The sequence below is a fragment of the Puma concolor genome, chromosome C2, assembly GCF_028749965.1.
Source record: "Puma concolor isolate L17-30 chromosome C2, mPumCon1.1.hap2, whole genome shotgun sequence".
In the NCBI taxonomy this organism is placed as follows: domain Eukaryota; kingdom Metazoa; phylum Chordata; class Mammalia; order Carnivora; family Felidae; genus Puma; species Puma concolor.
This window is the reverse complement of record NC_141675.1, coordinates 153273820-153297046: the sequence shown is the minus strand read 5'-3', so window position 1 is coordinate 153297046 and position 23227 is coordinate 153273820. Positions and strand designations below refer to the sequence as shown.

At 49.0% G+C, this 23227-nt stretch overlaps 1 protein-coding gene across 7 annotated transcripts in view; it reads left to right on the top strand.

Moving 5' to 3' along the window:
• The window catches only part of ERG (ETS transcription factor ERG), a 268746-nt gene that overhangs the window by 243021 nt on the left and 2498 nt on the right, over nucleotides 1-23227 (top strand). For 4 of the 7 annotated variants that reach the window (XM_086675970.1, XM_086675971.1, XM_086675969.1 and 1 more), the window contains 6 exons: nucleotides 3670-3873; nucleotides 4737-4817; nucleotides 6716-6787; nucleotides 14500-14568; nucleotides 15128-15184; nucleotides 16115-16162. In XM_086675970.1, coding sequence (XP_086532096.1) covers nucleotides 3670-3873; nucleotides 4737-4817; nucleotides 6716-6787; nucleotides 14500-14568; nucleotides 15128-15184; nucleotides 16115-16162 — 531 coding nt within the window. The remainder of the gene's footprint in view (nucleotides 1-3669; nucleotides 3874-4736; nucleotides 4818-6715; nucleotides 6788-14499; nucleotides 14569-15127; nucleotides 15185-16114; nucleotides 16163-23227) is intronic. The other 3 variants (XM_086675974.1, XM_086675973.1, XM_086675975.1) reach the window with 3 other exon arrangements.

Here is a 23227-nt window from a genome sequence, read left to right as displayed (position 1 = left end):
CCAGGGCTGTGGACCAATGCTGATTCCTTCACATGTGCGGGGTGGGCACGGGCCCTCGGGTGTTCACGGAGAAGTGAATTGTGTCCACGCCTGTGAGGGGGCCCAAGAGCTGCTTGGTTGACACGATTGAATACTCCCACGTGGATTAACTTGGACACATCTTGAAAATACACTGAAATACACTGAAAATGCTCTGGTGGGTACCCAGAGCAAATCAGATACTGTTCACGTGAAGTTTAAAAGCACAAACAGCACCGGAGGCCTGGGTGGCTCGGTGGGTTGAGTGTCCGACCTCGGCTCGGGTCATGATCTCACAATGCGTGGGTTCGAGCCCCGTGTGGGGCTCTGTGCTGACGGCTCAGAGCCTGGAGCCTGCTTCGGATTCTGTGTCTCCCTCTCTCTCTGCCACTCCCCTGCTGGAGCTCTGTCTCTCTCTCTCTTTCTCCAAAATTATAAATAAACATTAAAAAAAATTAAAAAAAAAATAAAAGCACAACCAACACACATAGTTGATAGGGTAAAAGTATTCAAGTATACGTAGGGATGATGGGCACCAAGCCCAGAATAGTGGTTGCTTCACGGGTGTTGAGGCGGGGGAAGCTAGGAGGTGGATTCCATTGGATTTGAAGTCATTTCTTTCAATTAAAAAAAGATACGAGGGCCACCTGTTGGGCGTTCAACTCTTGGTTTCTGCTTATGTCATGATCTCATGGTTTGTGAGTTCAAGCCCAGAATTGGAGCCTGGAGCCTGCTTGGGATTCTCTCCCTCCCTCTCTCTCTCTCTGCCCCTCCCTTGCTCATGATATCTCTCTCTCTCTCTCTCTCTCTCTCTCTCTCTCAAAATAAGTGAATAAGCTTGGGGCGCCTGGGTGGCTCAGTGGGTTAAATGTCCGACTTCATCTCAGGTCATGATCTTGTGGTCTGTGAGTTCAAGCCCTGCATCGGGCTCTGTGTTGACAGCTCAGAGCCTGGAGCCTGCTTCTGATTCTGTGTCTCCCTCTCTCTCTCTCCCTCTCTCTGCCACTCCCCTGCTCATGCGCTCTCTCTCTCTCTCTCTCTCTCTCTCTCTCAAAAATAAATAAAGATTTAAAAAAAATTTTTAAAAATTAAGTGAATAAAAAAAGAAATGAAATATTAGGGTGTGGATGGGAGGAGGGTGGGGGAGACAGAAGGAGGGAGAGACGAAAAATGGAAAGCAGAGAGGAAGCGGGCGAGAAGGAGGAGGCTCTGATGGTAGGATTGTCTGGAAGCCTCTCACTGTTACTGCTGTTTACTTCTGTAAACTTAAAACCTTTTCCAAGGGCACACACCATGCCCGACTCTTGAGTAGCCTGAAACGTTAGTAAGACCAAACAAAGTTCTAAAGCTATTAGCTACGAAGTGATTCCAAAGGATGACTTATCCCTACACCAGATTCTCACTCATTATGACCAGAGCATCGCAACATGCCTGACCTCTAAGGGCCTGTCCACAGAACCAAGGTCAAGGCTCTCGTTTTACATGTAAAAACAGATGCGGGAAGGGGATACAGTCTCTGGGGGTTGCAGCGAGTTGAAGGACCCTGGGATTCGAACTCTGGGCTCCTGCTCCCTGCCTGGGTGTCTCCCATGTGCAAAGATTTTTTTCTTAAGTTTGTTTATTTATTTTGAGAGAGAGAGAGAGAGAGAGAGAGAGAAAGTTTGCATGCAAGTGGGAAGGGGCAGAGAGAGGGAGAGGAAGAGAAAATCTGCCAGTGCAGAGCCCGATGTGGGGCTCGAACTCACAAACTGCAAGATCATGACCCAAGGAGCACCAGTCAGACGCTTCACTGACTGAGCCACCCAGGTGCCCCTCCTACCTGCCGGTATTCGGGTGCCCTAAATATCCCTCTGCCCAGGCTGTTTGTGTGGGGTGCTCCTGGCTGTATTTCCACTGGGGATAATACAGTGGCTGTCCCACTGGCTGTGCCCTCTGGGACTCTACCCTGGTCCCTTCCCATATGTGGCAGTGGAGTGGGATGACACTGCCTGCCTGAGGTGGGGTGGTTGTGTGCCGTAGCTGTGCGATGAGAAGGTCCCCCAGCCAGCCCCCTACTCCTGCAGGTGCCTGATAGGTGCAAAATCAAACTCTGCAGGAAAAGCAGGAAACCAACCGCTCTCTCTTGGAAATACCAACCCAGGGGCGCCTGGGGGGCCCAGTTGGTTAAGCGTCTGACTTCGGCTCAGGTCATGATCTCACAGTCTGTGACTTCGAGCCCCACGTCGAGCACTGTGCTGACAGCTCAGAGCCTGGAGCCCGCTTCAGATTCTGTGTCTCCCTCTCATTCTCTCTCTGCCTCTCCCCTGCTCATGCTCTGTCTCTCTCTCTCTCTCTTTCTCAAAAATAAATAAACTTTAAAAAAAATTTTTTTTTCAACATTTATTTATTTTTGGGACAGAGAGAGACAGAGCATGAACAGGGGAGGGGCAGAGAGAGAGGGAGACACAGAATCAGAAACAGGCTCCAGGCTCCGAGCCATCAGCCCAGAGCCCGACGCGGGGCTCGAACTCACGGACCGCGAGATCGTGACCTGGCTGAAGTCGGACGCTTAACCGACTGCGCCACCCAGGCGCCCCTAAAAAAATTTTCTTTAATGAAATACCAGCTAATATGGGGTGCCCGGTGGCTCATTTTGGTTAAGCACCGACTTAGGCTCAAGTCGTGAGTTTGAGCCCCCTGTGTCGGGCTCTGTACTGACAGCTCAGAGCCTGGAGCCTGCTTCGGATTCTGTCTCTCTGTCTCTCTTTGCCCCACCCCTGTTTTGCTCGCGCTCTCTCTCTCCCTGTCTCTCAAAAATAAACATTAAGAAAAACAACAATAAAAAAAAGAAACACCAGCCCATGGGAGGCACTAGGATTTTCGTTCACCTACGCTTGACTTCCAGTTTTGTGGTCAGTATTTTTCAGTATTTTGTATGAATGCTTTTTTTGCGTGACGGACAGTGATGAGCGTCTTCCTGATTTGTGTTCTGAGCTCTCGATGCCAACAGTTCCCTAAGGAAAGAAAATTTCCATGATTTTTTCATTTGTAAATAAGTAAATAAAAATGAAACTAAGTGACAAAAATGAATAATAAAAAAGCCTGGTGCCTACGTGAAACTTCAGATGATCTGAGCCATGAGGGGCCAGTGGTGTTCCAGAACGATTCACTTTATTTATTTTTATTTTTTTTATTTTTTTAACGTTTATTTATTATTTTTGGGACAGAGACAGAGCATGAACGGGGGAGGGGCAGAGAGAGAGGGAGACACAGGATCCGAAACAGGCTCCAGGCTCCGAGCCATCAGCCCAGAGCCCGACGCGGGGCTCGAACTCACGGACCGCGAGATCGTGACCTGGCTGAAGTCGGACGCTTAACCGACTGCGCCACCCAGGCGCCCCCAGAACGATTCACTTTAAAGGCAGCGATTTCTGGGCGTGACTCAGATGGCTTTTTTTTTGTTTTTTGTTTTTTTGTTTTCGTCTTTCCCCCAAGACACTTGCTTTTGACAGGGCACCGTGCCTGTTTGGAAGCCTGTCTTCTAGAACAGCGGGGAAGGGGCCCCTCCGGGAAGCCGTGGCTGGCGGGGGCCCTGCCTGGGATGTGGCTCTGCCCTGGAAATGCGTCTTCGGGAGCCGATTCGCTGATTGCTTCTGTCCCAACCCCTTTCAGATCCCACACTGTGGAGTACGGACCACGTCCGGCAGTGGCTGGAGTGGGCGGTGAAAGAGTATGGCCTTCCGGACGTCGACATCTTGCTGTTCCAGAACATCGACGGGAAGGAGCTGTGCAAGATGACCAAGGACGACTTCCAGAGGCTCACCCCGAGCTACAACGCTGACATCCTTCTCTCCCACCTGCACTACCTCAGAGAGAGTAAGAGGGTCGGGGCGGAGATCACTGGGGTGCGGGTTCTTGCCAACCCGAGCTGAGGGGGTCCAGTCCAGTCTGTGAGAGCTTCTTCCCGCCCTAACCCAGTTCTCACTTAGGATCTGGGAGAACCAAACGCTTACGAGGCCACGATCTAGGTACACATGTGACAAGCGGTCAAGCGCTTTTCCCAGAAGCCTGAGGGATCACACGAGGCTTCAACTGCCTCCGCCTGGGTCACCTCCACCAAGAGGATCACATGGCAGAGGGGAGCAGAGCTTCCTCTGGTCACACATTATTGAGTCCCCGTGGTGTCCCACACTAAAACGGAAACAGACGGAAAGGCCCCCGATGGGAATTACGGGGCTCATCCTCCCTAAAGCTAAACCAAGCCCCCTCCCGGTCCCACCTGAGCACAGAGTGAGAGAAGTTTCCAGTTCGTATCATGACATGTGGCTTCACCTGACAGAGTGGGAATGGCATATTGGCGATTGGAGGCATGAATTCACCCGGTTTGCTGTATGGTTTAATTTTTCAGACATCAAGCATGGTTGGCAGGAGAGGGAAATAGTGCAGCAGGGGGCTGGGTGTGGACTCCGGTGTAAATGCTTTGCCTGGCATCCCGATCACTTGTTCCCCGAATTAAATATGGGCCCACCTAGGTTTTAACACGCTAACCAGCCGCAGGGCCATGGAGAGATTTCCGAGCCGCTCAGGAAAGTAGGGTGGGGGTGGGGAGGTGTTCTTCTTCTTCTTTCTTTCTTCTTCTTCTTCTTCTTCTTTTTTTTTTTTTTAAGGAGGGTAATTCTCTCTCTCTCTCTCTCTCTCTCTCTTTTTCATTTTGATGTCGCTTTTGTTTTGTTTTGTAGCTCCTCTTCCACATTTGACTTCAGATGATGTTGATAAAGCCTTACAAAACTCTCCACGGTTAATGCATGCTAGAAACACAGGTAATGCTGGGCCTGCCCCTTCCCCACAGGACACGCGCAAAGCCTTGTCCACAGATTGCACGCTTTCAAGGTGGATGGCGGGCCGGTCAGGGCATCAGGAAGGCAGAACAGAAGGGATGCTCGAGGGGTTCTTGATATGCAGGAGGCTCTTGCTGAAGTACCAGAGCCTGCCGGCAGGGGGAGCCCATTTTGGTTTCTGAGCACTCCCCACCCCCTTGGACCATCAAAGGACTTCTTTCGACCAGGAGAGGCGCAGAATTAGCCCTTAGCCGTTGCCTTACCTCTCTTTTGCTGGATTACAATCTGCCGCTGTGCTGACTGTAGAAACTAAAAGCATGTTCGATATAAAGGGGGCCCTTGGGGTTCTTTTTATTTCTTTTTTGTTCACAAAGGAACGTGTACTAGGACAAGCAGGAGTTTTATTTTTTCCTTTTAGGAAAAGTCTTAGGCCACTTGACTCATCCTGACTTTAATCTTCTTGCACAGACTCTGGACGTTTGCAAAGGGCAGGAGGAAAGAAAGCTCATTCGTCACTTTTTGGGAGCTTGGGGCTGAAAGGGAGACTGCGTTGTATTTTGGAGGATATGAAATCAGTTACTAACCCAATCCCTGCTATCCCGTCTCTAACCACAGATTCTGCATTTTATCTGTTTATTTATGGCCTGAGTCTAGTCGAGTTGAACAGGATGCTTCATCCCCGCTAACCTTCCCCATCCCCCTCATGGTCGAGGCTGGCTTTCTGCGGATGAACGTGTCCGCGGCTGGCATCCGCCGTCTCCCTCCTGATAGAGACAGCTACCAAAGCCTGGCCACAGGCTGCTCACCCCACTGTGTCAGCCGGCAGGGCCCTTCTGCCACCACTCAGGCCGGGGCGGAAACCATCAAGGCTTGGGTAACCCCATCGTCGGCAAAGAAGCCGATTCATGGCCAGCCTCACACGGAAGTACAGCCGTGTTCTCAAATAACGTGAGCGAGTCCCGGTTTGGGTATTACAGTGAGATAGATGGCTCCTTTATCTTGGTCCTCCAGATTCAGGACATTGTGCTTTTCACTGAAAGTGAAAAAAAAAAAAAAGCTTGGAGTCAGTCGTATGCTTTTTCACTGTAGGTTACACACGTCAGCCTATTAATGACCTTGTGGCCAGAAAATAACAAATAACTTAGGCCGAGTGATTTCCCCCTCTTAAGAACCCCCTTGAGCGACACATTTTCTGATCATTTCACAGTTGTTTAGAAAATTTATAACAGTGAGTGAAAGTTTCGAGAACGCTCTGCTTTTGTTACTAGTGTTACTGTTAAACGTAGAAGCAATCGAAGAACGGGAGGACCGATTCCAAATGGACTGAAATGCAGAAGGGGATTTTTTTTTTTCCTGCTCACAACACGGGCAGTGGATTGAGGCAGAGAAGGGGAAACATGCATTTGAAGAGAAATGTGGATTTATTTTTAATAAGATCCATACATTCTTTGGCAAAAAAATATTTGTAATTCTTTGGGACTGTTTTCCAAGGGCTCTGTAAAATGTTTCTCTGGATTTTTATGCAACTTATAATTGAAAATACGCACCATAGAATTTTTTTTTTTTTTTTATAAAGTGAGATGGTTGGGGGTGATAGGGGAAACACAGATGTGCTTCAGCAAGAAGCCATACCATCAAAACACGGGACACTTTCTGACAAATGGGACGCAGTATAGCCTGACATCTATCTCCGTAGTCGGAATCAGTTTCTGCCCCCGTTTGCTTATCCCTTCCCCCCCCCCACCTCCTGGGAGTCCCAGATGGCCGGCTCCAGGGGGTCCCCTCCCTTTGGTGTCACAGGGCAAAGTTGATTTGGTTGCAGGAGATCAACAACCACAACAAAAGACCTTCACATGTTTTGTCTTTCCTTTTGTCTGCAGGGGGTGCAGCTTTTATTTTCCCAAATACTTCAGTATATCCTGAGGCCACGCAAAGAATTACAACTAGGCCAGGTACGAAAAACACCCCTGTGTGATCTGTCCCTGCAGAGACATCCTGGGATGTCCCGTGAGATCCGTGACCTAAGTCACCAGAGTCAGAGGGCGCGGATCCTGGGTCTGAAGGGAGTCCTGAGCAGTCTTGTTCTGCCCCTGTGAATCTGGAGCCCAGATTCCATCAGACCGTTTCATTCAGAGATCACACTTCAGGTCCCTGACCGCAGAATTCAAAGCAGATCGGCCCCTTAACTAGCTGCTCTGAAAGGCAGATGGGCAAAGTTGGCACCCTGGAAGCCTGGCGGAAAAGCACCCGCCCGCGCGCCAGGCGACAAAAGGATGCGCGTCCTCGGGGGAACACACGAAGCACGAGGCGTCCCCATAGTGTTAGTAATGGACTCTCGGCATGTCACGAGAGCCAGCGATTCAGAGCTGAGGCATGTCATAGGTGATATTTACATCAGACTCTTTATGTCTTTCCTGATTGCTCTAGGTAATTGATTTTCATGTCATTCGTGAAAGAATAAATATCACCAAGTGCTTACTAGTGACAAGCACAGTGTTACATTCTGGGCCAGACTTCAGAAAGCTTCCTGTCTGCAGAAGGCTGGCCTGTTCATTCCACGATGTCCACGGAGCGCCTCCTGGGCGTCAGCCGCGGAGGGGACGACGGAAACCAGCTCACAGGCACACATCCGGGCCTTGCCTGAAGTTCTAGATGTCGCGGTAGAGCCGCCTAGAGCCAGAGATAGACTCACACATAAGTGTCGAACCTCAAGGGCTGGCAACATAGAGCAGACACGCCCCTGAGACTCTAACCTGAAGGAGTAGAGGCATCATCTTTGATGGCAGAGGCTGTAGGACCAGCCGCGGTTGCAAACGTACCTTCTGTGAGAGCGGGAAGGACGCTCTCCAGAGGAAGGGCCACCCGCCACAGGAGGATTAGATGTGTGCCAGGTGGGGAAGGAGGGGGAGGGCATTTCAGATCAGGAGCAGCGTGGCTCAGACCTCGGTCCCCTCCCCAGGACTTGCACCGATAACACGCCAGCCCGCCAGCTGAGGAAATGGCGGTTCAGGGTAGGGGGCTGGTTTTTCCATCGTCATTCATGCCTCTGGAGTCATGTGTTCCTAGACCCAAGCTGTCGCCCTTTGGCCTCTGTCCCACACCCAGACTACATAAGACTCAATTTGGATTGGTCCAGGGCATTAAGTTTGGCACGGTCGTTTCTTTCCAGTCAGGAGCTCAATAGCATGGGTGAAGAAGCTTCTCAGAGCTGTTCCCACCCTGACGCTGTCCTGTTACTTCCACAGAGCCTTGAGGCTGGCCATTCCCTCCTCTCTGACCTCAGAGGAAGGATTTGCGCCCCTCTCCCTGGGGAACACGGTGGAAAGGTTTAGCTAAAGTGCTTCGTTCCCTCTGTCATGGTGGAGACTTCACAGGCCATTTACTTGTGGATCAGATTCAGGGTCTAGAATGACCTGGACTGGCCCTGAAGAAACCCACCGTTCCCCTCTGATAAATGCATCCTTGGGAGAACATAGGGAAGTATAGGAAGATCACAACGGTTTTGTGAGCATTTAAAATCCATTTCCATCCATCCTTAAAAGAAGAAGAGCTTTCCGGGAAGCGGCGGGCCACGGTTTGTTTGCTTGCTTTTGCTGGTTTGTTCGTTTGAAGCTGCCTCATGGACGCGTCTCACTGAGTCGCAAAATCCAGGGATTGTGAGCTGGGCTTGGGGTTTTGTCGAAAGGTCACGACGTTGACCAAATCCGTTGGTTACAGCCCAGTGGTCAGACCAGCTGGCTAATCGCTTGCTAGTACGTAGAACAGTGGATCCTGGAACTCCTTTTTCTTTATTCGCATCTGGAGATACAGTAGATTTGGAAGATTCAGCTTTCCAGGTGGGGGGGGGGGGGGCGGCGCAGGGAGTAGCTGGGAAGTGAAGGCTGGGACACGCCTCCGCGCTCTGGCCACGCTCTTCCTTGGGGCCGTGATTTGTGCGTGACCCGCAGGAGATCACACTTCTCTAGCTCCACCCCAGCAGAGTATGTTTCTGAGACTCAAGTTTGTAGCAAAAATACCTGTTTTGACGACCCCTCCTGTGACTGTCCAGGGAGATGCAGATGCTCGTATATGCGCTATAAGGAAGTTGAATCAGACTGAACACGCCAGAGCTCTTTGCTGAACTATCCAGGGGTTTGACCTTGGAGAGGAGAGTTGCTTCTCCGCTTAGGTGGACGCAGGGATGGACCTTGAAGGATGCACTTGTGAGTCGGAAAGCCCGTCGGGGTGCAGGTGGAAATCTGGCACTGGCCCTGGGGAAACAGGTGCTGCAGGGCGGTTCCCAGACCGGCTGGGATCCAGCTGTGTTCCTGGGCTCAGAAGTGTCTGATGCCGGCAGAAGAGGTGATGGCTGACTCCCCCCTGGGAAGAGGCCCCTGGGGCCCTTGGGAATAGAGACCCGAGTTCCCATTCCCCTGCACTCCTGGTTTGCTCCGCCATGACCTTCATGGCCGCTCCATTTCTGTAACCCCCCAGCCATGGTAACAGGGGGCTTCCTCCACCCACGCGTGCCCAGTCCCCTCCCCCATGCTTCCTGTCCCTCCCTGCCTCCTCTCTTTTCTGCCCTGTGTAACCCACCCCCGGGCTGCTGACCCCAATCTCCCTTTTCCTTTCTTCCTCCTGGCCTTCCTTCCCAAATGGGTCACTTCTTCGGGGTCCCCCAACTGCTTACCCCATCAAGTCGCTGTGTCATTGCAATCTAACCCCACATTTGGCCAAGGCTGGTGACCTCCCAGACAACCACACGTGGGCATGTTACTGCTTTGTCCATGTCTCTCCCTTCTCTTCCCAGGCTGGCTTCTATCCGCTTTTCCCAAATGTTCCTGATTCAAAATGCACCCTCCCTCGTGATCTCTTTGTTGACTTAACATTTAGATCCGTCTCTCTCCTACTCGTAAAAAGTGTTTGCACGTAGGCGTGTCATTTTATATTGTGTTTTTGATGATCAGGATTTTAGGGTGCTTCATGTGTTTCTTGGATTGCAAGTATCTTCCTTCCTTGCTGAACACATGCCTTTGGGAGCCATGGCCCTTTGAGGTCTCAAGTGACATAAAAGACACAGGTCTGACCCACTGAAACTTGCAAGCTGGTTTTTGACCCCCTGCGGCATGTCGGGAGCAGTTTATATGAAAGCCATGGTGGGCACCAAGGGGGACATTGTGCAGCCCCATCTCTCCTCCTCCACCATCACACAGTCTAGGATGTTATCCAAAGACACTGGAGGCTTGAGCCGGCACGTGCAGCCTTAACTTTCACTTTTAAGCCAGTGCCCTTCAGGGGTTTCTCAGAATCTTGAACAACTCCTCCTTTGGCATTCACAACTGAGTGACATTTCGACGTCACCTGTCAAGGCAAGGCAGCAAATGCACGTTCTCCTCATCAGGCCCTGTGGAAAGTCTGCATCCCGGCTCACGGCTGGAAACGCACCCTCTGTTTTCCCTCTGGTTAGACCGTAACCACAGAGGTCTGCAAAGCCAGGAGAGAAAGCCGTGCACAACGCTCCCAGGTCTCCATGTCTTTGATGGGGGATCTTAGAAGACCGTAGGAAGGTCTGGAGGAATACAGGAGAGGGTGACTCAACCACATCAGGGAGGACTCCCAAACTTCCTTCCATTAAGTAGGTGTTTATCAGGTGGTTCTGGGCGGTAGCTCTTGGCCTTTCTCTTTGCATTAGCCTCTAGGTTCATGGACAGCAGGCAAATCTCATCTGTTCCCACCCAACCCAGCCAGGGCCCTTGCACACTGCTTTGCAGATGCCGCATAGATCCTGCAGAATGAAGATGAGCTCTCGCATGGTCCAAGTTCTGGTTCATTAAAAAATAAAGTGGGCGTGGGCATACTGTGAAGGCTAGAAGGCTGTTCCTCTGTAAGCGTGATGAAAGCAGAATATAAAACTTGGTGAACTTCACCCCGCAGGATGCAGCATAGAATCTATATGTTGTCTTGATTCACTGATGCCCAGGGAAGGGAGAGGGTGGGGGGAGGAGGCGTCTCTTTCCAAATCAAGAACCGATCCCAGCTCCCGGGAAATAAATCAAGGTGCTGGTGTGGAGGGACCCAATGCTAGTCAAACTCCCGATTTTTAGTGTCGTGCTTTTTGGCCTGGATCATGGCATAGAACACGTTTCTTTGTTAACTCTGAGCTGCCCACGAATGGCTTTTATAACCTTCAGTTTTTAAACACACAGCCTGGTGCAGGAAAAAAGAGAACCAGAGCCAGAAAGCAGCCTTCCCCAACACAGGACCTTGTGCCAAGTGTGTGAGTTAATTACCTTGAAGATCCCAGTACAGGAGAGAATGAGGGTGCATTGAAGTGACCAGCAGAAATTCCATGTAAAATCTGTTCTTAGTAGAAGTTCTGTGCTCTGCTATCGCCAAGGGACACATAGCAAATGCGCTTGGAGTCGGAATTTCTACAGCAGCCCAAGGGCAGAAATGCCCAGGGCTGGCCGTGCTGTGAGGTGGGGTGGCGGGAGAGGCCCCGGCGTGTCCTCCTGAATCAGTACGGCTTCATTCAGCCTTTTCCCAGAGTCACCTCCCTGGGGAGGGAAACTCAGTGCCCCCAGCGCGTGAGCGGCAGCTGATAAGGAAGCACTGGACCAGAATTTCATGAACGAAAACAAAAGCCGACTTATCTTCCGTGGCAATATGTTTATGAACATGTTAATCATCGTTCATATAAACAGCTCAGATTCTTGGCTTAGAGTCAGACTTCGTGTTGTTAAGGTCCTGACTTATTTTCAGGGGAGGGCGGAACACAGTTATAGACCCGGAGAAGGGTTTTATGAATAAAGAGTTTCAAAATATTTGTCTCTTGCTAGTGGGGTGGTTAATTTTTTCCAGTCACATTACATGAGCAATACTTTCATGTTTAACGTAGTAGTGGACCAGCGACCATCGGCCGTTCATTCCGCTCGCATTCTCTCTGGGGAAGGTAACCAGCGTAGAACTCTTCGCACGCATTTTCTCATTTGTCCTGACAGGCTCAGCGGTTCTGAGATTGCTATCTGCGGGAACACAGATTCCTGCCTAGAAACATGTAATGGAGATGATCTAGAACAGGCTCGCTCCGGCATTGTTCAGTGCACTCCCAGGTCACCCAGGACCTCGTTAAAGGGCAGATTCTGGCTCAGTAGCCCTGGAGTGAGATTCTGCCTTCCTAACCAGCTCCCAGATGTTACCAGTCTTGCTGGTCCGTGGGCCACCCTTTGAGACCTGGGATCTAGAACACATTTTGGTATTGCCTTGCTTTTTTTTTCATTTGGTCAACAGAAGCCCCTTTGTCCGTGTGCCTGTCTGCTCCTGAATTCGGCTAGACGCTGGTACAGTAGTCCAGTGTTCTTTCTGAGACAGTTCTCAGATTGAAACTCTGGCTGACCATTTTTTTTTTTTTTAGACAATATTCAACTGGGTGGGTATCTGTGTGCGAAGGGCGCCCAGAGACTTAAGTTGAAATTTAGCCGTAAATTGATAGCGGCTGCAGATTTAATTCCCATGTGCAACCCCAACACCAGAAAAGTGAGAATCTGAGGAGCCAAGTGGGAACGGCTTATGATCCAAAATGCAAAAATACCAGCTGAGAAGAAGCGGTGAGCAGTACTGGAGTTAAAAAAAAAAAAAAAATTATCTTTTACTCAACCAAAGCTATAAAGGGTAGGTAGGATTTCACAGACCACACGAGCCGAGGTGCTTGTAGCCAAACAGACCAAATAAATTAAGGCAACTCTGTGTTGAATTTCACATTGCATTTCAGTGGTGTGCTCTTTGGGATACGAAAGTTAAGAAGAGGCACATCTTTTTATTTATTCTTTTATTTGTTTATTTTGAGAGAGACAGAGCGCGAGTCAGGGAAGGGCAGAGGCAGAGGGAGAGAGTGAACCCTAAGCAGGCTCTGTGCTGCCAGCACAGAGCCCGATGTGAGGCGTGAATTTACAGAACCACGAGATCATGACCCGAGCCGAAGCCAAGAGTCAGATGCTTGACTGAGCCACTGAGGTGCCCCAAGAGATGCATCTTTTGCAACATAGGCAGACCCTTTGAGGATTGACCCGCCAAACTACCAGTCTAAAACAGGGTTAAATAGTCTGTTTAAAGAGAGGCTTAAAACAAATTATATTGCCTGCCCTGCAAGTGAGATTTGATAGCCATTTCCAGATGTCCAGCAGCAGAATACCTCAAGTATCTGGCTGTCGCTTTCAGTTGGCCCAGAATGACACATGGCATGGAACTGAGCACCCATCAATCCAAGAAGGCATAGTTTTGAAGTGGTTCTAGAATAAGATTTAATGTAGAAATCATTTCGTGTGTGCATACTTAGTAAGGATGCGCATGGTGATGTTCTGGAGTATATTTTAAGTTTATGTGTTTATTTTGAGAGACAGAGTGCATGAGCAAGGGAGGGGCAGAGAGAGATGGAGACACAGAATCTGAAGTAGGCTCTGCACTGTCGGCACAGAGCCCGATGCAGGGCTCGAACTCATGAACCTGTGAGTTCACGACCTGAGCCGAAGTCAAACGCTTGACCGACTGAACCACCCAGGTGCACCTGTTCTGGAATACGTTTTTGAAAGGACCTTGAAATGACTTAGAGTCTTCATAATCGTTAACATAACTTGCGCCGAGGATGGGAAGGATAGTTACTAACTTTGTATGTGCAAAGTGCACTGAAGATTTACGAGACAGATGACAATACATTATGAACTCAAAGAAACTGTTGCATTCACTTAAGCTCTTACCGTCATTGTTAGCATGTTGTGGGAACAATATTATTCCGGTCTTGCGATTGATCGCATGCAGTTCTTTTAGAGAACTTCTAAATTCATTTAGAGAAAGAGCTATAGTAGATATTTACATGGAGAAATAACTGGACAGTTAAGACTGATTTAATATGACTGGGTGAAGGGGGCCTGGGTGGCTCAGCTGGTTGGGCGTCCGAATTCAGCTCCGGTCATGATCTCTCAGTTTGCGAGTTCAAGCCCCGCATCGGGCCCTGTGCTGACAGCTCGGAGCCTGGAGTCTGCTTCTGAGTCTGTGTCTCCCTCTCTCTCTGCCCCTCCCCCACTCATGCTCTGTCTTTCTCTCTCAGAAAATAAACATTAACATTTAAAGATATATATATAACTGGGTGAGATTATAAAAAGAAATGAGGGGTGACTGAGAGAGGCAGATGGCAAGTAAGAGGACGAGAAGGCCATGCTCGTTTCCAAGGAAGAAGTGTCATTTGGGGGATTTCGGGGCCGACCTCGAGCATGAATTGGTAGACTTATCAGATTTGTCAGCTCTCTTCTGAGGGGGTCATGAGGGTAACAAAGGGATGAACTTAGGTCAGTTCCAGGTGGAAGCAGACCGAGGTAGATTGTAAGAAACTCTTTACGTGGTCTTGACCTGTGGTCGTAGGAAGTTTCCTTAGAAGGCTCAGGAAGCCCTGTGAGAATCTCTCAAGGAGAGTTTCCAGATCAATGGGTGAAAACGTTAGATCGATAAAATGAACAAAACGATAATTGCTGAGTAAAACGCAAATCTAATGGGATACAGGTTGGGTATTTCTTTGGATTGCTGGATTTTCATCCACGGTATTTATTCTAACGGACGCAAGACAAAAAGCATACAAAATATGTGTTATAAAATTACATTATTGGTCTTTCAGTCATTTTATTTGTCCTTGCAGATTTACCTTATGACCCACCCAGGAGATCAGCCTGGACCAGTCACGGCCACCCCACCCCCCAGTCGAAAGGTAGGTACAGTGTTGGCTCCCGTTGCTTGAATCTGCTTCTCACCAGGAGATGACCCTTGGTGACATTTGGTGACCATTGGTAGCGTGCTGATTTCTGCAGGGTATCTACGCTTTATCAGCATAAAATGTTTGCTCCTTTGGCAGCAAAGAGCAACTTGATCTTTAGATGCAATGATTCTTTTTTTTTTCTAAGTTTATTTATTCATTTTTGAGAGAGAGAGAGAGAGAGAGAGAGAGAGAGAGCGCACACGCAGGGGAGGAGCAGAGAGAGAGAGGGAGGGAGGCACAGATTCCGAAGCAAGCTCCAGGCTCTGAGCCGTCAGCACAGAGCCTGACGCGGGGCTCGAACTCACAACCACGACATCATGACCTGAGCAAGGATTCTTTCTTGATTGGGGTTATAGAAAGGAAATTTTCTTGCCATTAAATGCTGCTTAGTCTAAGAGTAAGACTATTATGTTAATAGCTAAGCTAATCGATGGAATGATAATACAGCATCAAAGATGAGTGGCCAGATAGAAGTTATAACTAACTCTCTCTTTTATTTTGGGATTTTCAGCTGCTCAGCCATCTCCTTCCGCAGTGCCCAAAACTGAAGACCAGCGTCCACAGTTAGGTATGTTTCAGGGAACGTCTTGACGGCCGTCGAAAAAGAAGTAGGCTTAGCAGCATGTTTCTAAAATGTGTCACTTCTAAATGAAGTTAATGCGACTTTGTCTTCTTTAAAATTTTTTTTTTTAACGGTTATTTATTTTTGAGACAGAGAGAGACAGAGCATGAACGGGGGGAGGGGCAGAGAGAGAGGGAGACACAGGATCCGAAACAGGCTCCAGGCTCCGAGCGGTCAGCACAGAGCCCGACGCGGGGCTCGCACTCACGGACCGCGAGATCGTGACCTGAGCTGAAGTCGGACGCTCAACCGACTGAGCCACCCAGGCGCCCCAAGATTTTGTCTTCTTTATCATGGCTCCATGCATAAAATATGGACCAAAATTATCAGTCTACTCAGTAGGGATAACTCGAGATTTTGCTAAGACATTTCCAAACCTATGCAGTAAATATGGAAAGAACATTCTGCTTGCACACACGTCCCTTCTCTGTGACAGACGGGTCCTTTTAATTTTACCCCCAGGCCACATGCCGCAAGCCCGCACTCATGCCAGGCCCCATGCGGAACACCGCGGATTGGTGATATCCAACGGAACACCGTTGATGTTGCCAGTGTGCCGAACAACGTGGCCGGTGTGGCCCCGGACCCAGTGGGGACATAGCACATGTTTGCCCAGTTTATGTCCTGGGATGGAGAGAGCCAGGTGTCGGGAACCCCAAGCCAGAGCTGAGCTTAAGACGTCTTTGGCAAGAAACTTCTCTCGGATTCCACGTGACATCTTATTCAGTACAGGAAGTGGTGCTGGGCGACTTTGGTGTGGGGGATTCAATGACTCTGAAACCTGGAAACACAAGTCGGGGGTAACATACCTGCAGTGACATCACACCAAGCTGCGACAAGGTGTCTGGGATTTGACTTCTTTTCTTTTTGTTGTAGATCCTTATCAGATTCTCGGACCAACAAGTAGCCGCCTTGCAAATCCAGGTGAGAGACTGCTGGTGGTTTTGCCCCTAACAAAGTTACCTTTTTGGCAGTGGCTGTTTTGAAAGATTAACTTGTATTGGCGAGAAATCCTTCCAGCTGCACAAGGTGGAGTTTAGATCTCGTTGGATTATTTGCAAGAGTGGAAAAAAACTAAACGGGTCATGGAATCGATTAAGATCTTAGCTGCTGCAAAGGGCAGGATCACCGAATCTAAACTGTATCAGTTGCCTAGGGCTGCCATAACAAACACCACAAACCGGGGGCTTAGATAACAGATATTTACCGTCTCACAATCTGGAGGCCAGAAGTCCAAAATCGACGTGTCACGTGACAGGCAGCATTTGTTCTTTCCGAGGGCCATGAAGGACGGATCTGTTCCGGACCTCTCTCCTTGGCTTGTAGACGGCTGTCTTATCCCTGGGTCTCTTTACCTGTCTTCTCTCTGTGCGTGTCTCTGTGTCCAGATTTCCCTTTATAAGGACACCAGTCATACTGGATTAGACCTACCCTAACGTCACTTTCACTCAAACAGCTCTGTAAAGCCCCTTTTTCCAAAAAAAAAAAAAAAAAAAGTCACATTCTGAGATTACTGGGGGTTAAGATTCCAACGTGTGAATTTTGGGGAGAGGGGACACAGTTCATCCCATGACACAGGGAGGTCAAACCCTATCCTAAAAAGGAGAACCTTAACTCCAACCCAAAGGCTTCAAATGTAGGATCATCTTCGATGAACGGTCTGTTTTTGAAGTTAGAGGCTAGGAGAGGGTGCAGATTCTTAATTGGCCCACTTGTGACCCGTACCTCGCCAAAGATCGTCACCTGTCATCACATTTCAGTGCCAACCAAACTGTTGTATTTGTTTGTATTCAGATCAGAACCAGCTGTGCTGGCATCCACTTCCGAAATTCACAGCATATGCTGAGGGTTTTCAACAGCACATTCAAATGCCAAGATGACACAGGCATATCGCAAGTACAAGCTGGAATGTATATTTCCTAAACACGGAGGCCAAAATAGGGTTGGAAACGGAAAAGTTCAGATTCAAGCAGCATTCATCCCCACAAGGGAATCTGTATTTTGAGAACACGAAATATCATTATCAAGTATCTGCAGCTTTGACATTAAATTTTAGGTAATGTTCACTAGTTCAGAAAAATCCCTCTGAGGCATTTGAGCCATTAGAAAGGACTGTTTTAGGGGCGCCCGGGTGGCTCAGTCGGTTGAGCTCCGACTTCGGCTCGGGTCCTGATCTCTCGGTTTGTGAGTTTGAGCCCCGTTGAATTTGCTGCCTCAGATCCTTTGTCCCCCCCCCCCCCCCGCCCCCGTCCCCGCCCCTGCCTCTGCCCCACTCACGCTCTCTCAAAAATGAATACATATTTTTAAAAATAGTTTTTTTTTAAAAGGGACTGTTTATTACTCAACCCTGGGTACTAGACCAGGCGCTCAGTAATTATTTGTTGAAGAAAAAACAAATGCGAGGAGTAAGGAGATACCGTCCTTGACCTTCGAGGTCCTCACATTCTGGTGGAGAAATGAATACGGGAGATTACAACACTGCCACACAGGTGCTTTGCTCTCAAGGGAGCGTCCAACTGGTGGCCAAGGCTCCCGGGTGTCTGGTCCCCCCCCCAATCCCGGGCTCAGCTCTCCATTTCGAACTGCTTCGTAACGGTTCATATAAAAAGGATTACTATGTTGGGAGATGACTGTTATCAGCCATGCCTCAGGAAGACTGATCTGGCATCAGTGTTCAGGATAGATTAGAAAGAGGAAAGGAACAGAAGCGGGAGCACTCTGGGGAGTTTAATACAATCATGTGAAATAACAATCAAATAGCTCCCACCCTGTGGAAATGCCCGGGCAAGTGCTTAAGTCTGCCATGCCACTGCATGACACAGCCCTGGGAGGTCATTATCTTCATCCTACAGAGGAGGAGTCAGAGGTCCAGAGAAATTAGGTGACTTTCCCTGGGTCACACAGCCAATAAAACGGGAAGTCGCATTTGAACCCTGATTCTCCGTCTCCAGAGTCTGGTTTTATTGTCTTGCCCTGCACCGCTCCTGAGTGAGCCCGAGGGAGGAGGGAGGCCTTGGAGAATGGGGGCCAAGAGAATAGAAAGGAAGGATTTCCCTTGAGTTCTACAACCGTGTAGGTGCTGGGAAAATGGCTCTGTCCACAGTAGGTCAGCAGGCCCAGCACTGGGAGCAAAGGACAGCCCTTTGTCCACTAAGACCATCCTTACTTGGCCTGGGGAAGATGGTGACCTCCAACCAAGGGCTTGAAGAATAAGACTTGTTTTACTTAGTTGATAATGATTAGGCTTCTTTCCATCTCTCCTCGGGCTGCACGCGCATCAGTCGTATTCACGTGGCTTCCCCCACCCCCAAAACCAGAATGTCTCTGGTCTTTCTGGGGATGAGACTCCCTCTTCCTGTTTGACTCTATTTTCCCATTCTCTGGTAAGTAAGCCCTTCATCACTTCAAATTGCTGCCTTCGCTCTTTGTACAATGCAAACTTTTTAAATCATTTTAAGTGGGAAGGTGACATCGTGGTGTGTAAACGCACAAGAGAATAACCGCATCTCGAGGTCTCGGTTCCAGATATTCATGTGACGTTCACTTTGGGCCATATGTCTCCTGCTGAGAGGTGCGTCCCATCCCTGAACGATTACGTCATGGATCACACGTAAACCACACAGCCCCTTGATGTCCCATTAGAATGGCTGAACATGTATGTGGCTTCTCTAATGAACTGAGGCTGCCTTTCCATGAAGGCACCTTCTTGGGTTGTGTTCAGTGGCCCCCCCGGTGCTAACTGGACACTCTTTAATGGGGGGCATGAATTGTATCCAGCTTCGTGCAAAGCCAGAGACCAGTTTTAGGGATGTTTTGCCATTGGTTAGGAGGTAGGAGTGTCCAGTCTTCCACTTTGAACCTCCAAAGGACAACCTGGGGAGGACTCGAGGGAGTGGAGGTCAGGCCTGAAAGCAATGGTTCCTGCTGGGATTCGGGCATCCGAGCTTAGAGACTGGGTTCCAACCTTTGCCGACATTGGGCAAGATGAATCACTCTATCTCTCTGGGGTCTAATGTCCTCATCTCAACAGTGGGCTCCCTCACGATTCTTGGGGGGATTACATAAATACAAGTGTTCAGGATGGTATCGGCAAAGAGTAGGCTTTCGGTGGCCGTCAGCCAGCCCGAGAACACCATTCACAGTTTTTCCTGGCCAACATGGGGTGCACGGGGAGGGGCACTTGGCTTCGTTCTGTCCTCTTGTAGCTCTAGGCAAGGTGTGTGCCTCTCTTTAAACTCTGGTTTTCGGAGCACCTGGGTGGCTCAGTTGGTTAAGCGTCCAACTTCAGCTCAGGTCATGATCTCGCGGTTCGTGGGTTTGAGCCCCGCATCGGGCTCTGTGCTGACAGCTCGGAGCCTGGAGCCTGCTTCGGATTCTGTGTCTCCCTCTCTCTCTGCCCCACCCTGCTCGCACTCTGTCTCTCTCTTTCTTAAAAATAAATGAACATAAAAAAAAAAAACGGGGCACCTGGGTGGCTCAGTCGGTTAAGCGTCCGACTTCGGCTCAAGTCATGATCTCACGGTCTGTGGGTTCGAGCCCCGTGCCGGGCTCTGGGCTGACAGCTCGGAGCCTGGAGCCTGCTTCGGATTCTGTGTCTCCCTCTTTCTCTGACCCTCCCCTGTTCATGCTCTCTCTCTCTCTGTCTCAAAAATAAATAAATGTTAAAAGAAAAAATTTAAAAAAAACCCTCTGGTTTTCAGCCCAAACAAATCATGGTAAGACCCTTCATGTGTTGAGTTTATCCTCACAGTGTCCTGGCAAGATGCTGTTACCATCACATCACCCCCATTTTATAGATGAGGGCACTGAGGCACAGAACGCTAGGTGAGCTGCCCAAGTCCCCGTGCATGCCAGCGCCAGGATCCAGCGGAGGTAGAGATGATTCCAGACTGGTGCTTCCAGACACCGTACTGCCCTGCACTCTACCAAGTCCTGTCTGAGCCACGCTGAGCCCGGAGCAAAGCCTCCGCCCTGGGACGTGCCAGCTGCCTGGGGCTCGGCATGGTGGAGGAGACAGGCTGTGCCCACGGGCTTCTCTGCCGCTTGCCCGGCGACGGCAGAAAGTGGCCTCCACTGGCTGCCACCGTGGTGCTTTGGGGGACCCTCTCTGCTTCATTTCCTGCTCTGTCCCTCCGTCAGGTGGTGGCCGCTGAGCCCTGCTCTTGAGGCGGGGGACACCCCTCCTTCTGGACCCACAGCTGCTGAGTCACTCCCAGCTCTGCTTTGTCTGTGCTTTATAAACCTTTTAGGTGCTTTGCCCTTTTCTGCTTAGTTGTACTTCTTTGCTACTGTTATTTCTCTTCTCTTTCTGCTGCATGAAGAGACCACCTTCCTTCTAAAAATAAAAGCATTGCCTTTCATTCTCTTCCAGGCGCACCCCTCCCCCCCTTTATCCCATTGGGTTCTCCTGTGGGCGGGGCACAACCGACATCATTATTTCTCCCACCAATCCTGGCTTTGTTAATTACCCCACCCAATCCTGGGTAAAAGTAGCTACTTCTTACTGATGTTGGAAAGCCGCTACCAAGATAGGGTGAGAAAACAGACTGGAAAGGTTTTCCCAAAGGAGGGCGATGGAGGAAGGGGGGAGGTGGCCAGGCTGCTGGATGCCGGATCCTGAGTGTAAGGACCTCTCCTTTCATTTGTCGGCTTGGCCGGTAAACGGCCCAAGCCCCTCTTAGGCTTCCCACCACTTAGATATCCTTGTCTGACCTCCCCCGTTCTGTGTTCTCAAATGCACCTTTATCGCACCGTACATGTTTTCATCTTCATAAATTGCTTTTGAAATATGTGGCCACAAGGAGCTCAGTTCATCTACCGTTGGCTGAGTCCTCAGCAGCCACCGTGCATCCTTGGCAATTCTTGTACAAGAAAACCTGCTCCATACTGCGGATCCAAGGGATTTTGTTACGAGTATTAAATGTAACAGTTAGTGCTCTGGGCACGCCGTTGCATTTTATAACATTTACTTAAACAGCAATTGATTTTGCATTTTCCCTTTTGTTCTCAGGTTTGGAAGGTGATGAATTTTGTGTAAAGATCTCTTATGCCCATAGATCCTTGAAATGCTCAAGAGGCTGTGTCTTAAAGGTTAACGGGCAAAAGAGTCTAGTAAGAAATCGCGCATCTTTGAATTTCCAGCTGTGCGTTTAGATCTCTGCCTTTCTAGTGCTTCAGAAGCAGGAGGGGTATGAAACCACTTTTGTCCGCTGGCTGTCTCTGTGCAGGTTTCTAAAGGTAGTGGGCAAGGGACAGATGCCTAGGAGCAATGCCAAGGTTTGAATAAATACCGGCTACTATTCTGGCTATCTGGGAAGGTCTGTGCGTTTATGCACAATCTGTGGAATTGCTTCCTCTGCGGGAGGACGTTCACAGTGAATATTTATTTTCAGACAACTCTACGTGTTTACGTGGAAGCATATGTTGGGCTGTGAAATAAAAAAATTTTGTTTTTCCCCATTCCCAGGTCATGCGTGGAATTTTTGTCAAGTAGCAGTCCTTTGGTTACAATATGTATACTAAACCCATATGGTTTTCTCATACCATTCTTCGTATTTTTTCAAATGCATATTAATGAGATGTTCGGGGCAACCAAAACTTGATGGAGAACAGTTTGAATATGTGGTTCCAAAAAAGCACGGGCTTCCATTGAGTTGAATGACAAGCTGTTAATGTATTTCAAATGTGTCGTAGAGTGAAAATGAGAATTTTCCAGAACACGTTCAGAAAAGGCTGACCTTTCTCACGATGCTGTTGCATGGATGAATTCACAAATACACCCATCTCCGTGTAGCCGGCATGGAAACAAGGATTTAAGAGTTGGGCAATTTATGTAGGGAGTTAGCTAGGGAGAAGGGTTTGTGGGGGGGAAATTCTGATTGATTTTTACACGACATCAATTCCCTGAACAGTTGCCAGTCATTTTATCACATCTCTTGGTAATTTGCTGATCGTGCAATAAAAAGTATTCTTTTGGGGGGCGCCTGGGGGCTCCGTCGGTTAGGCGTCTGACTTCTGCTCAGGTCATGATCTCGCAGTTCATGAGTTTGAGCCCCCGCATCGGGCCTTGTGCTGACGGCTCAGAGCCTGCTTGGGAGCCTGCGTCTCCCTCTCTCTCTGCCCCTCCCCCACTCATGCTCTCTCTGTGTCTCTCTCTCAAAAATAAATAAACGTTTAAAAAAGTCATCTTTTTGGTACAAGCCTGAGGCAGTGTTCGAGCTGGAGTTTGGGAGGAAAGCCAGGCCTCTTAATTACTTTCAAAGCTTCTAAAATCTCTTCAGCACATCTTAGTTCCTCCTGGTGCTCAATACTGCTGTCGATATTTACATGCTGCTTCCCTTGGAGGAAGCCATAAGTCATCTTAAAATAGTGTAACGTGGTGGCTGGAACGATATGCCTGGATTTTTCTCGAAACTTAATAAGAGCTGAAAGGCACACCCACGTGTCTCTCCAGTGGGATCAAACACAATTCTGTGTGCCCCCAGCTAACTGAGATCTCGCTGATGAAGGTGGAGTCTCATTTGGTTCCCCAGAAGGGCTTGCAGTCACTCACTGCTGCAGATTTTCTTCTGGAAACTTCTGAACACAACTGGCATCGCAATGCGAGGGCAACCCGTGGATTTCCGTTACGATGCAGTTGCCTAAATACTGGAAATAGGTGATCTGGTTTGAAAAAGAGCCAACTTTTTCTAAACTTCCTCATTTTGAGTGGGTTAATTCTGTTCTAGGAAAAGTTTTGACAGAATTGCTTTCTGGGTGCCAGCAAAATGTTATGTTAGAAATAACGGTGTTTACTTCCATTCTCTATTTTTTCCATAAACTTTTAGAAGTTCATTTCCTAAATATGACTTTTATTATTTTACTTGACCTAGCCAATATAAATGGTGTTAAGTCATTATTGCCATCAACATAATGGCACTTTCTGCCTCGCAAAATAGGAAAAATAAACCCTTTCACCCCTGAAACACAGAGTTGGCTTGGCTATGCTTC